The sequence below is a fragment of the Thalassophryne amazonica genome, chromosome 17 (assembly GCF_902500255.1).
Source record: "Thalassophryne amazonica chromosome 17, fThaAma1.1, whole genome shotgun sequence".
Taxonomy (NCBI): domain Eukaryota; kingdom Metazoa; phylum Chordata; class Actinopteri; order Batrachoidiformes; family Batrachoididae; genus Thalassophryne; species Thalassophryne amazonica.
Window position 1 is genome coordinate 37,791,824 of NC_047119.1, and position 18,258 is coordinate 37,810,081.

General features: G+C 40.7%; 1 protein-coding gene across 2 annotated transcripts in view; it reads left to right on the forward strand.

Annotated features, from left to right (window-relative positions):
• Positions 1-18,258, forward strand: part of ghrb (growth hormone receptor b) — a 42,936-nt gene that overhangs the window by 13,171 nt on the left and 11,507 nt on the right. Inside the window, exons 2-5 of one of the 2 annotated variants that reach the window (XM_034191983.1) lie at positions 4,052-4,139; positions 11,528-11,663; positions 13,265-13,443; positions 15,021-15,199. In XM_034191983.1, the coding sequence (XP_034047874.1) occupies positions 4,052-4,139; positions 11,528-11,663; positions 13,265-13,443; positions 15,021-15,199 (582 nt within the window). Of the gene's footprint in view, positions 1-4,036; positions 4,140-11,527; positions 11,664-13,264; positions 13,444-15,020; positions 15,200-18,258 lie in introns of those variants that run through there. The other variant, XM_034191982.1, reaches the window with a different exon arrangement.

Here is an 18,258-nt window from a genome sequence, read left to right on the forward strand (position 1 = left end):
GTGTATAATTTAAGTCTTTTAAGCATTTATGTCATGCAGAGACATTTCTTGGCACATGTATGACAATCTCAAACAGGTGGCGGTCAAATGCTGGGGTTGAACCCTGTAAATTGGAGGATGAAATAATATCACTGCTCACAGAAAGATGTAAACATGAGTTCAACATGACTCAAGAGTGAGGAAGAGAAGCCAGAGCTGTTTTAGCCAAGGATGGAAGTCACATTCTGTTCTTGGCTGTTTATTGTTTCAAAACATGGCTCGAGAGGGAGGCTAAACCTCGAAGACTGTCATAAATAAAAACATGCTCTGCTTTGAGCGCTCATCTGTGCCCATTTAGTCTGATTCATTTTTTAGGTTTTCTTTCAAAATGGCACATTTTGGAAAAACAAAACTCCATTTCAAGAACATTCAAGCTGCATGAATTTCAAGACTGTAAATCAAAAGACACTGAGAATGTTATGTCAAAAAAATCAAGTCTTGTGTGTTACAGTTTGAATAAATAATACATTGTTCCATAATTATTAATCTCTCTGCAGGAAACCATTAATGACCTTCCACTTGCAGGAACCAAACTGTAAAAATGTTTCAAACCGCTTGCTTTCACTGTGGTGTTGCTCTAAAATGACTGTCACTTATATTTGCACTGCTACAGTGGATATACATGGTCATTTGACATTTGCACATTTTCTTTGTGCCATTTAAAAAAAACAGGCTTCTTCTTTGTACTACAATTACTGAAATTATCCCTGTTAAATTCAAACCAGAAACAAATCTCTACACGACATAAATTAAATAAAAATATCAAAGCCAAAATAACGGACTGCAAGAGTAATGTTATTCTTTCATTTAACATAAGTAAGGGCCCCTTCACACATAGTGCGAATTTGGTCAAATTGCGCATGAAGTATGCGTGAAGCAGGAATCATAGGCAAAACATGTAAAATCGTAGCTGCTTCCAATGCCTCATACACCTGTTGCTACAACTATTTGCTCACACCAGCGGTTGAAAGACAGAGTGTGCGCTGTGAGAGCCCATCGAACCCTCTAGCGGCAGGTGTCGGCCAACTTCCAGCTGACACACACAAACATCTAACACCGCTCGCTTGGCACGTACAAAATGTGTGGTCATTCACACTACAAACATGACAACAGTCCACAGATGTCACTGTCGAGCTGGATGTGAAATTTGTCTAAGTGTCCTCACGACTGTGGAGTTGCAAAAAGCCACACACATGTGGTGCGTGTGTCTCACATGTGTGCCGGTGTGTCGCGCCGGGGGGAGCACACTTGCATAAAATGCTTATATGTATGTACAGATCTGATCACACGTGGGTTGGACAGCGATGTCCGATTGCACACAGCAGGGGGAGGGGCCTATAAGATGATCACAGCACACTGACAGCTGGATGGCAGCTCAGTGCATACATTAAAAACAGGAACCACCGCCAGGACAGGTATATAAATAATTACGACAACACCTACATACACAATTACATAACAAATAATGAAAATGAATGACCACATAACACAGAGTGACACGTCGGTCAAGGCGCTGAACGGGGGGGGGGGTTCCGCTCACAGCCGCGGCTGTAAAGATTTCTGCTCCTGGATGTCCCAGCTTGAGAACACGTTCCGTGTTTGGAAGGACATGAACTGAAAACATTTCTCCATGAGGTGCGTGTCTCTGCCTGCTGTCCTCATGTGGAAATATGTAAAACATCTTTCACCTTTGCGCCGGGCTGCAGCGGCCGGACATAGTGCACTTCCTCCATGCCTTTGTTGATTTCAGGTATTTTTCCACACTGATTACAGGCCAGTGATGGTAGTGCAGTGGTGACTTTTCCATCTGGCAATCAGAGCTTATGGGTTTGAATCCTGTGAGTGACATTTTTTTAACCAGAGTTATTTAACCGTGAGGTTCTGTATTGCGTCCCTTTTTATGTATTATTTATATCAACCCAGAGATATTCATTAATTATACAGCTGGTTTTTATTTTTTTGTTCTCCACATCAGCAGCATGATGTGGTGCAGCTGCTCACACTGTGTTCCTGCTTGAAAGAAACTGTCATGTACACGAACCGTCACACCGTGATCATGCACACCTGCCAGTTGGCACTGTTTTCATGGTCCGCTCATACAAGCTGTTTCGCCATGAGTCGCCCTGAGTTGTACTTATTCGTACTATGTGTAAAGGGGCCCTAAGTCATGACTTTCACAGACAGTTTTCTTTAAACAAACCAAGGGATGAATACATGAGCATTTTCCCAAGTCACTGAATATGTCTCAGACTTCATTTCCATTAATTGTTAAGAAATACAAACATTATAGTACCCTATGTTGAATCTATATGAAGTAGGGAGTCCTCAATAACTGTGTGACTGAGCATGAAGGAGACAAGTTAAAGAAGCCTTCAAGACTCCTATAATCACTCTGAAGAAGGTATAGGCGTCTGTTATAATGCCAGTCACAGTGGCAAAGAGAAGGATCTATTCTCTGACAAAAATTTGTACTGTGACAAGCTGAGCAACAAAATTAATTTACACCGTGATAGAGTTGATTTAACACTTTTTGAAATGGGCCCATGTGGATTCAACTCTGTTGGAGTGTTAAACCTATTCCATTAGAGTGTCATGTCAAGTTGATTAAAAGTAACTGAGTTATTTTACACTATGATAAAGTTGATTTAACACTATTTGAAATGGGTTGTATGTGGAGTCAACACTATTAAAGTGTTTAACTTACTTCAGTTGAGTGTCAAATCAAATTCATCAACACTAATCAAGCTAATTTATATTATGGTAGAGTTGATTCAACACTATTTAAAATGGGTTCCACAGGGACTCAACTCTCCTAAAGTGTTAATTGTTCTATTAGCATGTCAAATCAAGTTGATCAACACTAACACAATTAATTTAGACTATGACAGAGTTGATTTGACACTATTTAAAATGGGACAGTGTGGACCCAACTCTAGCAAAGTGTTAAACCTACTCTATTAAAGTGTCAAATCAAGTTGATCAACACTAAGAGTTATAATGTGATAGAGTTAATTGAACACTATTGGGACCATTGGGAATGGGACCATATGGACTCACTGAACTGTATCAACATTAAAGGAGTTAATAATTTACAGTGTGATAAGGTTGATTTAACACTATTTTGAATGGTATGGTTGTGTAGTAGGCAGGAGCGTGTCTTTGTAGATTGAGGCTTGTGGTTTGGATATCAGTTGACAAGAATAGGTCTTGATTTCTCAACACACCATGGTTGTGGTCTCAGGCATGATAGTTTCTTCATTTCAAGTAGGTCGACCCTGGCAAAAGGCTGAGGGAGGTGTGGGATGAGATCAGCCAATCATCTACTCCCAGTGTCATGGTGTTTATGACACGCACAACGTAGTCACAGAGGAAGTCAAGTAACAGTGACTGTTTTTTTGACATTTATACAGAATGTTCTTTTTGACAGGATGAGAGGTTTCTGAGTCCCTGTGAGTAGATTAGTCTTTTCAAGCAGTGTTTTTGTCAGGATCCAAACCTTTCACTTCAATGTCAGGGATTGTCTCTTTAAACACACCCCCATCTTTTTAACAAGCAGATCCACGCCCACTTTTAAAAAAAAAAAAATCTAAACATTCTCCATTCACCTACAGTTTGTTCTGTTTTCTGATTTGTTTCTAATTCTTTCCAACACGGTACAAAATCCCAGATCTTGGGCCCAGAACTCTATTTCTATGTCAGCTTCTTTATTTTTCTGTAGATCTTAAAGAATACAAACTTCCAGGTATTTGGTAAAATGCTTACAAAGTGGATACAGTGCAAAAAAAAAAACAACAAAATGTCACGGAGTTTCCACTAATGAATATTTATTGACTTTAACTTAAAGTACTTCACAGTTGTGTTCCTCTGGGTAGTTTTATTATGGGTGTAGTTCTTCAGGAGTAGTAGATCTGCAGAGTTTCATGTGGTTGTGGGCTGGGTCCTCACACGTTCTGTGGTTCAGTTGGTTCATCTGCACTGAAAATCTGACATTGACCACATGTTTTCTCCACAGATGAACACTATGGCTGCTGCTCTCGTCACCGTCCTTCTCTTCCTCCACACGTTCACTGCGTCGACTTTCCAGCCGACCTCTGACCTGGGTACGTTTCCTCATGGTTGTCCTTATTTAGTAGCCATTGTTTGCAGTGCGCTGGAGTAGCGTAATGATTATAGTCTGCAGATAATTGAGTATATTTCTGTATGCTGTGAAATGATGTTATGTAGAAGATGTTTCAGTGGTGCTTATTTCTAATTTCCACATTGTGGTTAGTTTGGCTCATACGTGTATGTGAACACTTGCACCCGTGGAAAAGATAATGGACATATTCTGCTTTTAATGCGCAACACAGAAGTGTCAGCATTAAAAAATGTTGGATAGAAAGTTTGACCTTGGCTTGTGCACAGATTTGTTGCACAACAGCAACACACGGCCAACAGATTTCCTGAGAAGTGGATTCCCAGGAATTCTGGGCAGCAGAGAACACTCCGCGCTGCTGAACAATGAGAAGCTGTTCAGCACTTGGGGGCACTTTGCTACATACACCGTCTCAATGGACATGATGCCTGTTTGCAAACACACACTGTGGGCGCATAAGACCTTAATGTTGCATACAGCTGTTCTGTGCAGCCTTGACGAATTTGTTCCACGTTTTTAATGTGGAGTTACCACGGGCCCAGACAGAGCAAAAGCATGAAAATAGAAGCGCCTGCAAGTCCAGTGCAAACTGTTCCGACAGCTCGCATTGGTATCATGTTCTTGCATATTTGAGATGTTTGCATTTCATTTGTGTTAGTGCTGCTTGATTAAAGCAAAACTCATGCATGATTGTGCAAGAGGTTCAAGACCACAGTTCAAGACCACCCATGCCCCACTCGCTGTGTACATCTGGAGTTGTGTCAGAAACGTATCTTCTGCCAAGTCAACATGTGGATCATAACCAGGTAATAAGGAGACTAGTGAGGAAAGCCACCAAGACAATCATACAACTCTGAAAGACTTATAGGCTTCTGTGGCTGTGACTGGAGAGACTGGATGGAGTGCAACTTTTGATGATTGCACCACCAGTCACAGGTTTGTAGTGGAGTGGAACAAAGAAGCATTTTCATACAAAAAAAAAACAGATCAAATCAAGGCTTGAGTTTCCCACGTGTGTCATTATGGTAATCTCTTTGGTGGGAAGGAATGCCTCTTGACTGATTCTACATCTACGTTCAAGCTACAGATGCCTGTCAGTGGGTTTGTTTAATGTGGGAATGTCATTGCACACCGATAGACACATGGTCCTTGACAGATCCTATCCTGGTCTGGTGGCTAGGAAATCTCAGACGATTGTGGTCTGAGGATCTGCTGCCACCTTCTTCTGCCTTCACAGATGTTGGGTTACAAGCCATCATTTCCTCCGCCTGATCCGCCTTTGAGGACTTCTTGTTTCACCAGAGCCCGGTTAGCAGTCTTGTGTTCAGTGTTCCTGCTGGGCCTTCATGGTTACCGTAGCAGCCATGGGGCACACAAGGTCCCCACCATATTTCACTCCAACAGGCAATCTATCCCCTCTTTGATCCGTTACCCAGGTGTCACGAAACAGACGAGGGGATTGATTTTGACACCCCTCGTGTATGAGGTACGAGAGGTTTTGAGCCTGACCCAGAAAAAGTAGGGCGTGGTTCTTCATCTTTTGCAATCTGAGAAATCAGCATTTCTCAAAAATGTGTGAAATTTTGACTCACAGGGTGCAGTGATGAGAAATATTGGTTTCTCAGAATGCAAAAGATGGAGAACCACGCCTTATTTTTCTGCAAGTTCAAAACTTCTCAGTTGCCCTTCATATGTGCCTTCTGGCAAACTGCAGCTGAAATGTCACATCTGCTTTTTGAAGAAAATCCTTCTCTGTTTCACTCCACCATGAAGCTGTATAACTGTACATTAAAACTCGTCATTGTATAAACTTAATATTTGCACTCGCTGGACAAACGCAAAAGTCCCAGTGCTTTTGTATGGTTTTCCATATAATTAATACTGTATATAACGGACTTTGTTTAACAGACGGTGGCTTGGTGGTTAGCACTGTTGCCTCACAGCGAGAAGGTCATGGGTTCAATTCCCGTGGCCTTTCTGTGTGGAGTTTGCATGTTCTCCCCGTGTTTGCATGGGTTCCCTCCGGGTGCTCCGGTTTCCTCCCACATCCAGAGACATGCGGGTTAGGTGGATTGGAGTCTTTAAATTGTCCGTAGGTGTGGGTGTGGGTGTGTCTGTGCTTGTTTGTCTGTTTGTGGCCCTGCGACAGACTAGCGTCCCGTCCTGGGTGTACCCCGCCTCGCACTGTATGACTGCTGGGATAGGCTAGTCAGTTGTTTCTCTGCCTCCATCTTGTGTCTGTCTTTGGGTTTTGCATCTGTGGGTTTATCTTTATTGATCCATGTCCCCTGACTCCCCCTTGTGACAGTTCTTCGTGTTGTATGTGTCCAAGTGTTTATGAGCCCTCATGTCTGTTTGATTGTTTCACCCTCTCCTGTCTTAAGCCTGTGATGACAGGTACACCATTGCTACTGTGAATCACGGTGGTGGATCACAGATAATGTTTTCACACAACTACTAACCATGAGTGAAAAATGGCCAAAAAAAATCAAAAATTATGCCAGTGCATGTAAACGTTTGAGCACAACTGTACATAGGTACATTCTCTGCAATGGAACTGGGGATGCATTCTTTTCTTCTAATAACAGTTGCCTCTTAAATATCACCAAACATTCAGCGGTGTTTGTTTTGTTAAAGACCAAAGCTGCCAAAAGCAGAATTTGCTATGTCCCTGTCATTGGACATTTTGTAGCAAACCATGATTCTAAATTTCAGGATGAATTTTGGCATGATGGCAGCATTTCTCAGAGAATTTTATTGTTGTCAAGTTGGTCAGGCCCATAAAAAACGAAGATATTAAAAATACTTTTTCCTTTGAAGATTTCTGCTTAAACTTAGCAAAAAGTAAGGCATTTTTCATGTGTTTTAAATTGCAACGTGGTCAGAAATACAATACCACAGATGCTACGGGAATTGAGACGGTCTTTTAAATGGGTCAATGCAAACATCTCTTAGTGCTGCAATGGATGACTATTTTCATTTTCAGTTATTTTGGGAATTATTTATTTGTACAATTAGTTAATTAATTGTTTAGCTGACATAATTTTATAAAGTAGTAAAAGATGATGTGTTAATTCTGATTTTATACAGTATAAGGTGTCATCTTCAAAGTGTTTTTCCCAACAATAACCCAAAATAGAATTTACAATAAGAATGATAATAGCAATAATACAAAGAGAGTAAATCCTTATTTCAGCTTGTTAAATGACTGAAAAGTTGACACATTTCCTTATTAAATAACTTAAATAATTTATGGATTTTAACAACTTTTTTCTGTCAATAAACTACTTGATCAATTATATCATACTGATATAATTATTGATACTGCCACTTAAGAGGTATTATAGCTTTGGAATTCTGACCAGTGATAGATGTAAACACTTTTGCCGGTATGTAATAAATCCAAATTGTGAGTCAGATAGCAACAAGATTTATTTCGTCTTCTTTCTTTGTCTCGTAAAATCTTGCAAACCTCAGTTTTCACGGTTAGAAGAGCTGGTAAAATGCACCACCAAGCTGAGCATCAATTTGAGTTTTCTCTTAATCCTGATTTTCACACAGTTCCGATGAGTGATTTAAGATGTGGTAAACAGGTTATTTATAAGGGGTGGTGGCCAAGTGGTTAATGCGCTTGGTTTCAGTTCAGAAGGTTCCGGGTTCAAATCCCACCCCTGCCACATTTCTCCATGTAATGTGGAGTTGCGTCAGGAAGGGCGTCCGGCGTAAAACTTGTGCCAATTCAACATGCAGATCCACCTTGGATTTGCTGTGGCGACCCCAAGTGCAAACAAGGGAGCAGCCGAAGGGACTTACTTTAAACAGGTTATTTATAACCTGCAGCTCCTTTGCCCTGAAACCCCCCTTAGCAGAGGAGAGGTAGCTGCTGTGAAGGAGCCATCATGTCCTCATATTTCCCAGTACTCAGCCAGCCCAGACTTGTGCTGCTGTTCCAGTTTGGCGTATTACGTGCTGTCCTCCCCAGGAGACGGCTGCTGGAGATGGATGGCAATTGATTAGAAAGCCTTCTGGCAACAATGTGAGGAACTGGCGCTGTTTACGGAACAGACACACTCCCTCAGCCCATGATTTAAAAGTCATACGCTCCAACATAATAAGGGACGGCAAGAGGTAAAGGACTTGTTAGAGAACTGATTGTGATTTAAAACATGACATGAAAGAAATTTTCATCCAATTTTTTAAATATGCCTGTTGCCCTTTTAAAACATATTTGCCATGAAACGTGTCCTTTTTAAAGCAGCTTGTCAGCTATCATGTCATCAATTTGAGGTTCAGTGTAGAGACACAAGATCTAAAAACAAAGTGAAAACTAGAAGGAAATAGAGCATGCATACCTCCACCAGGGTAATAATTATTAGCTCCACCAACTGACGGAAGAGTGTCATCAAAATTCAGGCATTTCTACGCCTCAGACAATATGAAATCCTTTGAAGAAAATCTTGGTCATGACCAAGATATGAGATGAAAAGTGCTTCAAGAAGACAGTAAATCCACAGTCACATTTCAAAGTATCGCGCATGTAGACAAAATGTGACATACAGTAGGCTGTTAAACTGTCAAGTTCACCAACAATAACATTTCTTCACTTATTTTTGTAAAATTTACCATTTCTTACTAAATTCAGAGAAGACTAACAGGATGGTCCTTGATCCAGTGAGACATAGACACCAGTTCGACCAACTAATACTTAATCTAGACTCGTGCATCATACATCACACTGACAAAGTGAGGAACCTTGGGGTGATTTTTGATCCCACATTGTTCTTTGACATACACATTGGAGAATTAATTTATGTGCAGTTATTTTCAGCCAACTGATTGTGCTTGTTTTCTCTCTGTCTGAGGGACTGATGAGATCTTTAATAGATGCTGGCCATGCATGCCAGGATGTTGGACTGATACCAGCAGGCCCTACACTTCCATGACTTCCCTGTTCAACCACCTGAAGACCCATGATGGACTGCTTTTTTATTTCAATTCTCCTGTTTTTTCTGTTTTTGTTTTCTGTTTCTTTGGTTTGAAAGGAAATTCTTGTAAAATTTGTAAAAAAAAAAAAAAAAAAAAAAAAAAAACAGTTTGTAACTGTTAGAATGGCCTAAGCAGTTGGTCACCTCTCTGAGTCCGGTCTGCTTGAGGTTTCTTCCTCATTACTATCAGACGGAATTTTTCCTTACCACTGTAGCTTGTGTGCTTGCTCAGGGGGGTTGGTTAGGTTACATTTTACTAGTGTGAAGCACCTTAAGGCAGTGATGTTGTGATTTGGTGCTATATAAATAAAATAAATTGAATTGAATTGCACCAGAAATGTGATCTCTGACCTTGATTGTTTTCCGATTCTAACCAACCATAAGCCCAATGTACCTGTTGGTGTGGGTGGTACACTGGTGTCATAGTTATCACCAGTGTGGCACGATATGGCTTGCATAATACCGTCAACATTGAGACATCAATATAATGAGAATACCTGCCATTATTTCATCTATGTTAAAAATAACATAAAATGAAATAATGGCAAATATCCATTAATTTGGAAATCAATATGTAGCTTTAATCAGAATGGCAGCACTCAGGCTGTGGTGGTTTTCCTGTTCTGATGAGTTCCACATATAAGTCAAAGCATTCGTCAAACACTTTTCTTATCGATATAACTGGCTATAAAGTCATTATCACAAGAAGACATAAGTCAACAGTCATGGAATATTACACTGGTCCACAGCCAAAATGCTTCCAAAATAAATATAGCCAAACTTGAGTAATTTTGGACCAATGAGAATGAAAATGCTATTTCAAACTGTTGATTGGCTCTCAAGATAGGCTATTACTATGCTACTAAAGGCCCCCTGACACTTGCACGTCTTTGATTTGCGCACTTGCACCCACTTGACCGTGCATGAGAGTAAACTCATCTTGTACTCTTTGTAAACCGCTGTAAACTGTGTGCAGCTTCATGCAAGTGCACAAAGAAAATGAATTTTGAAATGTTCAAAAGCTCCATCACACATTAACGACGTGAGCTTCAAGTGAACATTGCACAAACAAGTCAAAAACACAGCGTGTGCGTGCGAGTGGTTGCGTCAGCGCACCGCATCAGAGCACAGCTCGTCTGAACGATTATAATGAGATGTTAAATCTATCATAAACATACTTTTACAGCTGCACACAAGAAGGAAAGAACACGCAACTGTTTTACCAAGCCATGACAATGTAAACATGACAAATAATTACCTCTGTAGATGGTTCCAAATGCTTTCTCCACCTCGTTCAGCGTGTGTGCGCAAGAAAAGCTGCTGCTGGAGTGGTCTTCTGTGATTCCAGAAGTGATTAGAGCCATTTTCAACAGCCAACTCGAAGAGAAAATGATGAATCCACTACGAAATAATTATTTTATATACGCAGCGTACAATGCATGGCAGCCAGTGGAACAAAGCACTGCATCCAGCTGGGAACACAGTGGGTGGGATCGTCACGACGATGTGCATGCAAGTGCACAAATCAAAGGTGTGCAAGTGTCAGGGCACCTTAAGAGTTAATATATAATCCTTTTTGCTGTTTTTTTAAAGTGTTACATAAAGAGAACAGGTGAGATATATATAAATAATCAGATAAACATGAAAAGACCCATGTTTGTGATTTATCATGAAAACTCTCCTGTCAACACAATATTATGTAGTTATAAAATGTAAAAATGTAAATATCTTGGAAACAGTAGCCAATCAGCCATTTTTGTTGTCATATTTGAATTTAGCATGCCATAATCCATAATAAATAGGACATTTTATTTCTGAAGCATACAACTTTGAAATATAAAATTAAATATAAACTGGTGCTTGGAAGCAAACATACTGTATCTCTATAGTTTTATTTCATTAAGCCCCTTTATCAGGTGTTGCAGAAAGAAATCCAATGTGCTTTTTGACCTGAATGTTTTATTTTCTGTGACCTACTTTAACACATGTAAAGATGCGAAGGTCTGTTTAAGAAAATGTGCCCACACAGCTTGGATTTATGGCACTAATTAAACATGATCCAGGTCGTGGTTTTTTTGAGTAAGCATTCACAAAATGCAAACATCAGCCATGGCACTGACCTCTCTGGCATCAGGTTTTATTTGAAGAGCAGTAACAACGCTTCCAGGAAAACGCAGATGTGCTGCACACAGGAGTTAGGTTGCACTTTTTTAACCCCTTTCTGACGTGCAGCTGAAAAGCAGAGTGGAGACAAGGTGAAAAGAAAGTTGGTGAAAAGAAAGCAAAATATAAATAAAAAATCTCAGCACGTCAAAAATAATCTGTATTATTTCTCTCTTTCTCCTCTTCGGTATTTCTTTCCACACAGTTTTGCTCGAGAGACACCCACACCTCACGGGCTGCGTCTCCGCCGACATGGAGACATTTCGTTGCAGATGGAATGTCGGCACATTCCTGAACCTCTCCGAGCTGGGAGAGCTCCGCTTTTTCTACATTAGGAAAGAGTGAGTGAGGCAATGTTGTCACTACTGAAACAAAAAGGCACATTTTTGTGCTGTTTAAATGTTGTGTTGCATGAAAAACTGTGGGGGAAAATGTAAATTGCAACAAATGTTTAATTGGTCTGATGCACAGGGAAACAAGCACTGGCACTACCAGAATGGAAAGAATCAGGCTAGCGAGGTGTATTTAAATTAGGGTGGCACAATACCACTTTTTCATGTTTGATATGACACTGATACTGGAACATTCAGTACCTACAGATACTGATACCAATCTGATACCTTTTTTCCTCTTGCAAGACAACTGATCTGGCAACAAGCGATTCACTTTCTGCTGCCTCACAACAGCAACGACACACTCATGGGCACACAAATGAGTGCAAGTGCACTCATTATTTAAAGAATGCAGGCGCTGGCTGTAAAAAAAGTCAACTGCATCAGCTGGTTACTAGCGATGATGCTTTCTGCCGCGCTGTCCACGTCTTTGCACCTGGCAGAAGATAGGGCCCTTTAGCTTGCTTTTTGTTTGTTGATTGTTGTTTTTTACGAGTAAGTTGTGCAATACCTTAACTTTACATTTCATGTATTTTCTGTTTATTTGTTGTTTTTTTATAAGTTGTGCAAATATACAGTATATATATATATATATCCTTGCTTATGTCAGAGATAAATTTTGTGGGTCTGTCATAAAACCATTTTGCCTCATTTTTAAGACTAAAACTGATCCCCATGGAAAATCTGAGTTGTTGTGGTGACCATTATTTTAGCTCAGTTCTAGCTTAATATTTTGATGTTGTATACCCATAAATGGACTGCAATTATAGAGTGCTATTGCACCTTAATCAGAAGCTCAAAGCACTTTGATGCCTCACATTCACCCACACACAAACACATACACTGATGTCAGGGTGCTGCCATGCAAGGTGCTCACTACACACCAGGAGCAACCTGGGGATTCAGGACCTTGCTCAAGGGCTCTTAGTGATTTTCTAGCCAGACAGGGGTTTAAATCAAGGGTCCTCTAGTCTCAAGCCCACCACTTAACCACTAGACCATCACATTCCCACAAAGAGCTCAACACAAGGATCAATTACATTATGCCCCAAAAATGAACCATTTTTATTTTTGAACCCTTTAGGTTTTCCTCTGGCACTAACTGTAGGTCAGATTTTTTTTTTCTTCACATAAAATGCCTCATAATTTCATTTTCATGCTCCCGAAAGGACAAATGCTTAGTTTTCATAAACTCTTGATTCTGGCTTCACCTTCAACACAAAATATCAACTTGCTCCATCAGGTTATCTCAGATGTTTAAATTGGCTCATTGTCAGTTAAATTTGCCAAGTGCCTTTGGTTTTAAAGACAATGATGTTTTATTTGAGTGCCATCATGAGTCCATTGTAACAAATTCATTCTGTGGGTTTTTTCTTATAATCTGTAGCTGTATAAATGGATATTTTTTGTAAAAATTAAACAAAAAATTCATGATGTGTAAATTTTCATTGACTGACTTCCTGCTGTATGTTCTGCCGCCTCTTTCCCGTCTTGTATGTGATGGATGGACCCCCCCCCCCCCCACCCGTATGTTACTCCCACCCATGCAGAACCACCCAGGACTCTCCCAAAGAGTGGACTGAGTGTCCTCACTACAGCACCGAGAGGCAAAATGAGTGTTTCTTCAACAAAAACCACACATCTGTGTGGACAAACTACGGCGTCCAGCTCCGCTCACGGGATCAGTCCATAGTCTATGATGAGGACTTTTTTGTCTTTATTGACATCGGTAAGATCATAGTGGATGCAGTTAAGAGATTGATGTTAAAATGTAAGAAAAGGTGCACATGAACTCATCTGAGGTTAAACAAATTTCAGAAATTGCTTCAATTAAAGCACCAACTTGAACTATTAGCATATCAATAAACTGCTCAACTCTTATTTGTAAAATGTCATTAAAAATGAATCTGATCATGTCAGCTGGTTCCACAAAGCTTTTTGTTAAGTGGGAAAAGCCAATTGTAACAAACTGTTACAATTATTTACATGTTTGCCATTTAAATATCCAAGTTTTGTGGAACTGGTTGACATCACTGTGTATGCACTTTTTTTTTTTTAATGGCATTTTTTACTGCTTCTATTTATTACATGCCTTTTTATTGAATTTGCATAAGCACTTTTTTATGTATGTATGTGTATGGGTGTGTACATGTGTATGGGTGTATGTATGTATGTATATATGTATATATATTGTATATGTGCGTATGTGTATATATATCTATTTATTTGTTTTCTTTTTTTAACATTATGTGATATATACACTTTTTCTTATACTACATATTTGTTTTATGTTTTGTATGTGATGGTATGTCTATTTGGACGTTGGAGTCTGCAATAAAGTTTGACAATTAATTTTCTGCCTCCTCTCCGAGTCCAGGCCACAGTGGCAGCATATCAAACAGCTCATCCCACACTTCCTTAACCACGGCCAAGTCCTCCAAGTCTTCCGGGGGAATCCTAAAGTGTTCCCAAGCCATCTGGGAAATATAATCCCTGTAGTGAGTTTTGGGTCTTCCTCAGGGCCTCTTCCCAATTGGATGTGCCTGGAAGACCTCCCTAGGGAGACCACCAGGGGGCTTTCTCACCAGATGCCCAGATGCTGGATCCAATCGTTGCGAAAGGAGCAGTGGCTCTACTCCAGATAGTCGAGCTTCTCACTCTGTCCAGGAGTGTTAGCCCAGATACCTGATGGAGGAATCTTATTTCTGCTGCTTGTATCTGCGATCTTATTCTTTGGGTCATTACCCAAAGTTCATGACTATAGGGGTGTAAATCAACTGGCAAATTCAGAGTCTCACCTTCTGGTTCAGCTCCTTCTTCACCGTGACGGTTCAGTACAGCATCCATGAAACATTAGACGCTGTCCCTATCTGTCGACAAGGTTGGGTAGGATTACTTTGAAATGTAATCCAAAAGTAATCAGATTACAAGTAATCCAAATGTATGTACATACATACATGTAATCCACATGTATTCTTTCAAAGTAATCCTACCCAACCTTGTCTATCAATCTCACACTCCAAGATCTTCCTTGAGAGACGACCAGGGACCATTCTCTCTAAATGGCTTTACTCTAGGTCCCTCCCAGATATTAAAACTTCTCACCCTGTCCCTGAGTGTAAACCCAGATACTCAATGGAGGAACCTCATTTCCGTGTCTTTTATCTGTGACCTTGTTCTTTTGGTTTTTGTGGATAGTATACTACAGTACAGTGCTTCCATAAAGTGTAATAAATAGTGGATTTGTGTTTTCTTAACTATTTATAGTGCTGCTGTTTTAAAATCCCTCACTAATGTCGTCTGCAGTACAACCAGATCCCCCAGTCGATCTTAACTGGACACTGCTGAATGTGAGTATGACTGGCAACTTCCTTGACATAATGCTACGTTGGCGGCCGCCTCAGTCTGCAGATGTTGAAACAGGATGGATGACGCTCCAGTATGAGGTCCAACACCGTGCAGCCAACTCAGACCTATGGAAAGTGGTGGGTGCTGTTTTAGCTGGTTGTATGTTGCGTTACATTATGTTACATTAATTTAGTTGATGCTTTTTTATCCAAAGAGACTCATGACATGAAATATTTATTCAAAACGTGTATAAATTTCATTCATTTTAAGACTTGAAGGTTTTTAGGCTCGTATCTCACTGGCGCACGACTGGTGGAGAGGAGGCGGGGACACAAAATCATGCAAAAACAGGCGATAACTTTCTCATGTGGAATCTCCTTGAATTGGGCCTCTTAACACGTGAGCGCATGACGGCCGACTGTCTGCTGAATGGCGTCCAGAACGGCAGCAAAAATTACGGCCACAAATCTCGAACAGTCTGCACACATACTGTGCGAGAGCCATGACTGACATGGCGAGCAGCACACATGCGAAAGTTGAGTGGCACTAGCGCGGTCTTTGCAGGCGCAAGGGCTTGCGCGTGAATACCATGCAGCACGCTTATGGATGTTCAGCGCCACTGGCACAGCTAAAATGATGGCACATTTGCACAGACAGTTCTCAGGATGACTGTGTTATTATGTGACTATTACAGTATAACTATTACAGTGGTATTATGTGAAAGAGGCTGTGAACATTCCCCCAACTTTAGGAAGAAAAAAAATAATAAAATAAATAATAAAAAAAAGACATCTGGGCATGTTTTGAAGCATCACAGTACGTCCTTGATCCATTGGTTATCAATCTTGAACAAACTTTGTATATGTAGTAGTTATGGCCATCATCAACACCAGTTTTAAAATCAGGGTGAAATTTTCAAGCTGTTCAAAAATTTCATCCAGATTTGACAAATCAGCATCATTATGCAGTTACTTCTGGGTGTTTGTAGTCTTAACAGCTTTAATCACGTCTTCAGACATCTTTAAATGGGGTAGTCCTAGTGAGTACAGCTTGATACTCGTTTGGTTGTGTTCCATTGGGGTAAAAATATGAAGCAAAAGCAGCGTTTGATGCGATTCTGCCTGAGAATGAAGCCAGGCACAGCTTTTCTGTAAGTGGGACAGCGGGACATTGGTCACGTGATCTGCAGCGTGCCATCATTGCCATTTTAAAGTAAGTGACAAGGAAAGGCAATTCTTTGTCTTCTGTAGTATTTTGATTGGTTATAATCCGGTAAATACACCAAAAGTGTGCTGTGTTGCTCGCCAGCTGTACAGTTAATTAAATACAAAATTAGGGCCCAAAGCAATTGACAATGTTTTTCTGCTGTGCATAAAATAACACCATCACCCGTTTTGAAAACACTATTCACATTTAATCGGTAAAATGCTCTCACTCGTAAAACAAACGTAGCTTACCGCAACTTAAAGCCATTTCAAGATATCAGTCGTGAATCACCTTTCTGTGGATTAAAGTCCATAACCAGGACTCTTGGTGCGAGCAAGAAACAAGACTCGTCCACCGTGTCACACCGGAGTTTTTATTTGTTCCTCATTAACGTGGCTTTTTCGTGTGGCAGCCATGCCTCAGACCCGGACTGGATCATTAATATCTGCCACTTCACCACTTCAACTGAAGTTAAAAATAATGTCCTCTGTTTTGTGAGATGTGACTCGTTCCTTCAAATGCTGCTGGTGTTATCGGTGTCCCGTCGGCTCACTGATAAGCTAAAGTTACGGCCCCTTGTGTAAAACAGGGAAGAAAAAAAATATCTTTCATGTGTGGTTTTTGTGAAACTTCACTGATGAAGCGCTTTTCTTCCAAGTGACTCATTCTCTGCCACCGTCTGTTAACGTCTGTTACCAGCTGTGCGTCTGTCCTCCGGGCTGCAGGTCCGACTGATAAACCCCTCTCTCTCTCCCTCTCCGCTGGACTTGCTCCTGCTGCTCTTTCGGCCCAGTTCCAAATGTCCATGTGTTTGCTTGCTTCGGGCTGTCTACTGGCGCTTGTTTGAAGCCCACTTGCCATAGAAAATCACTTACAAATACAAACTCTCTTACTACGAGAAAACAGCAGTAACATGATGGCAACGACACGTCGCTTGCTATCGCCTCACCACCGAAATTAACCTGGTACTGGTCGCTCATTTAACAAGTGAAAACTCCATTTCTGTTGAAATTTGGTTACTCTCCGACCACACAAAAGCATGTGTGTAATGGACATATTCACTTACTAGAAAATGGCGCTGCTGTTGCCTTGGCAATTATAAAACAACATCACGCCGACTTACAGATTACTTTTGTTTTTGAGTGGGTTGCCAGATATGCACTTTATAAGCCAGCAAGTTGACAGGTCTGCCCTTTAAAAGCCAGCCGTTTCATCTTGTTTTTGCACTTTTTCTGGATTGTGGGGTATCGTAATAGAACCAACCTGGCCTCACGGCAAGTCGCGATTCAGCAGCACGAAATATACATTAATCTATTGGTTCGTGATATTGTGACGAAAAGCGCCTCATTTTCTTGACGGCAGCACAAATTCATTCTAATACATTCTGTGATGGCTGCACGAAATTAAAAGTGAAGCGGGGGGTTGGGGCGGTTATGGTTAGGGTGGGGGGAAAGAGTAAGATTAGGTTATGGTTAAGGTTAGGGTCGGGGGTAGGAGTAGGGTTAGGAATAGTGAGTTAAAAAAAACCCCATCACAAAAATTTGACTAATTTCGTCACGGGAGCACGAAAAAAAAACGTGAGACTGGGCTGAATAGAACAGTGTCCTGTGGAATTGGGGTGTTACAGAATGATGTCCACTGAGCTGCATCTCTCAAGTTCCATTGATGTCCTCACAGACAATGAAAATAAAAACAATAAATCCAGATCAGACAGGTGAAGTCTGCTGTCCCTGCTGCTGGCCGGCAGTATTAGACTACTGTCCTCAGTAAAATAAATAAATAAAAAGAGAGAATCTGGCTCATATGCTCTTCTGTGGCCGGCACAATGCGTCCAGCGTGCACGTACATCTGGACTGTGCATTCACAGCCATGCCATGCAGAAAACTGAGTTCCAATAGAAGGCACAGCTTGTTGGTGCACTCTAAAAAAGGAACTGCTGTCTCAACGAGAAAAATTGATGTAACAGTTTGCATAGATTTTTAAAGTTATT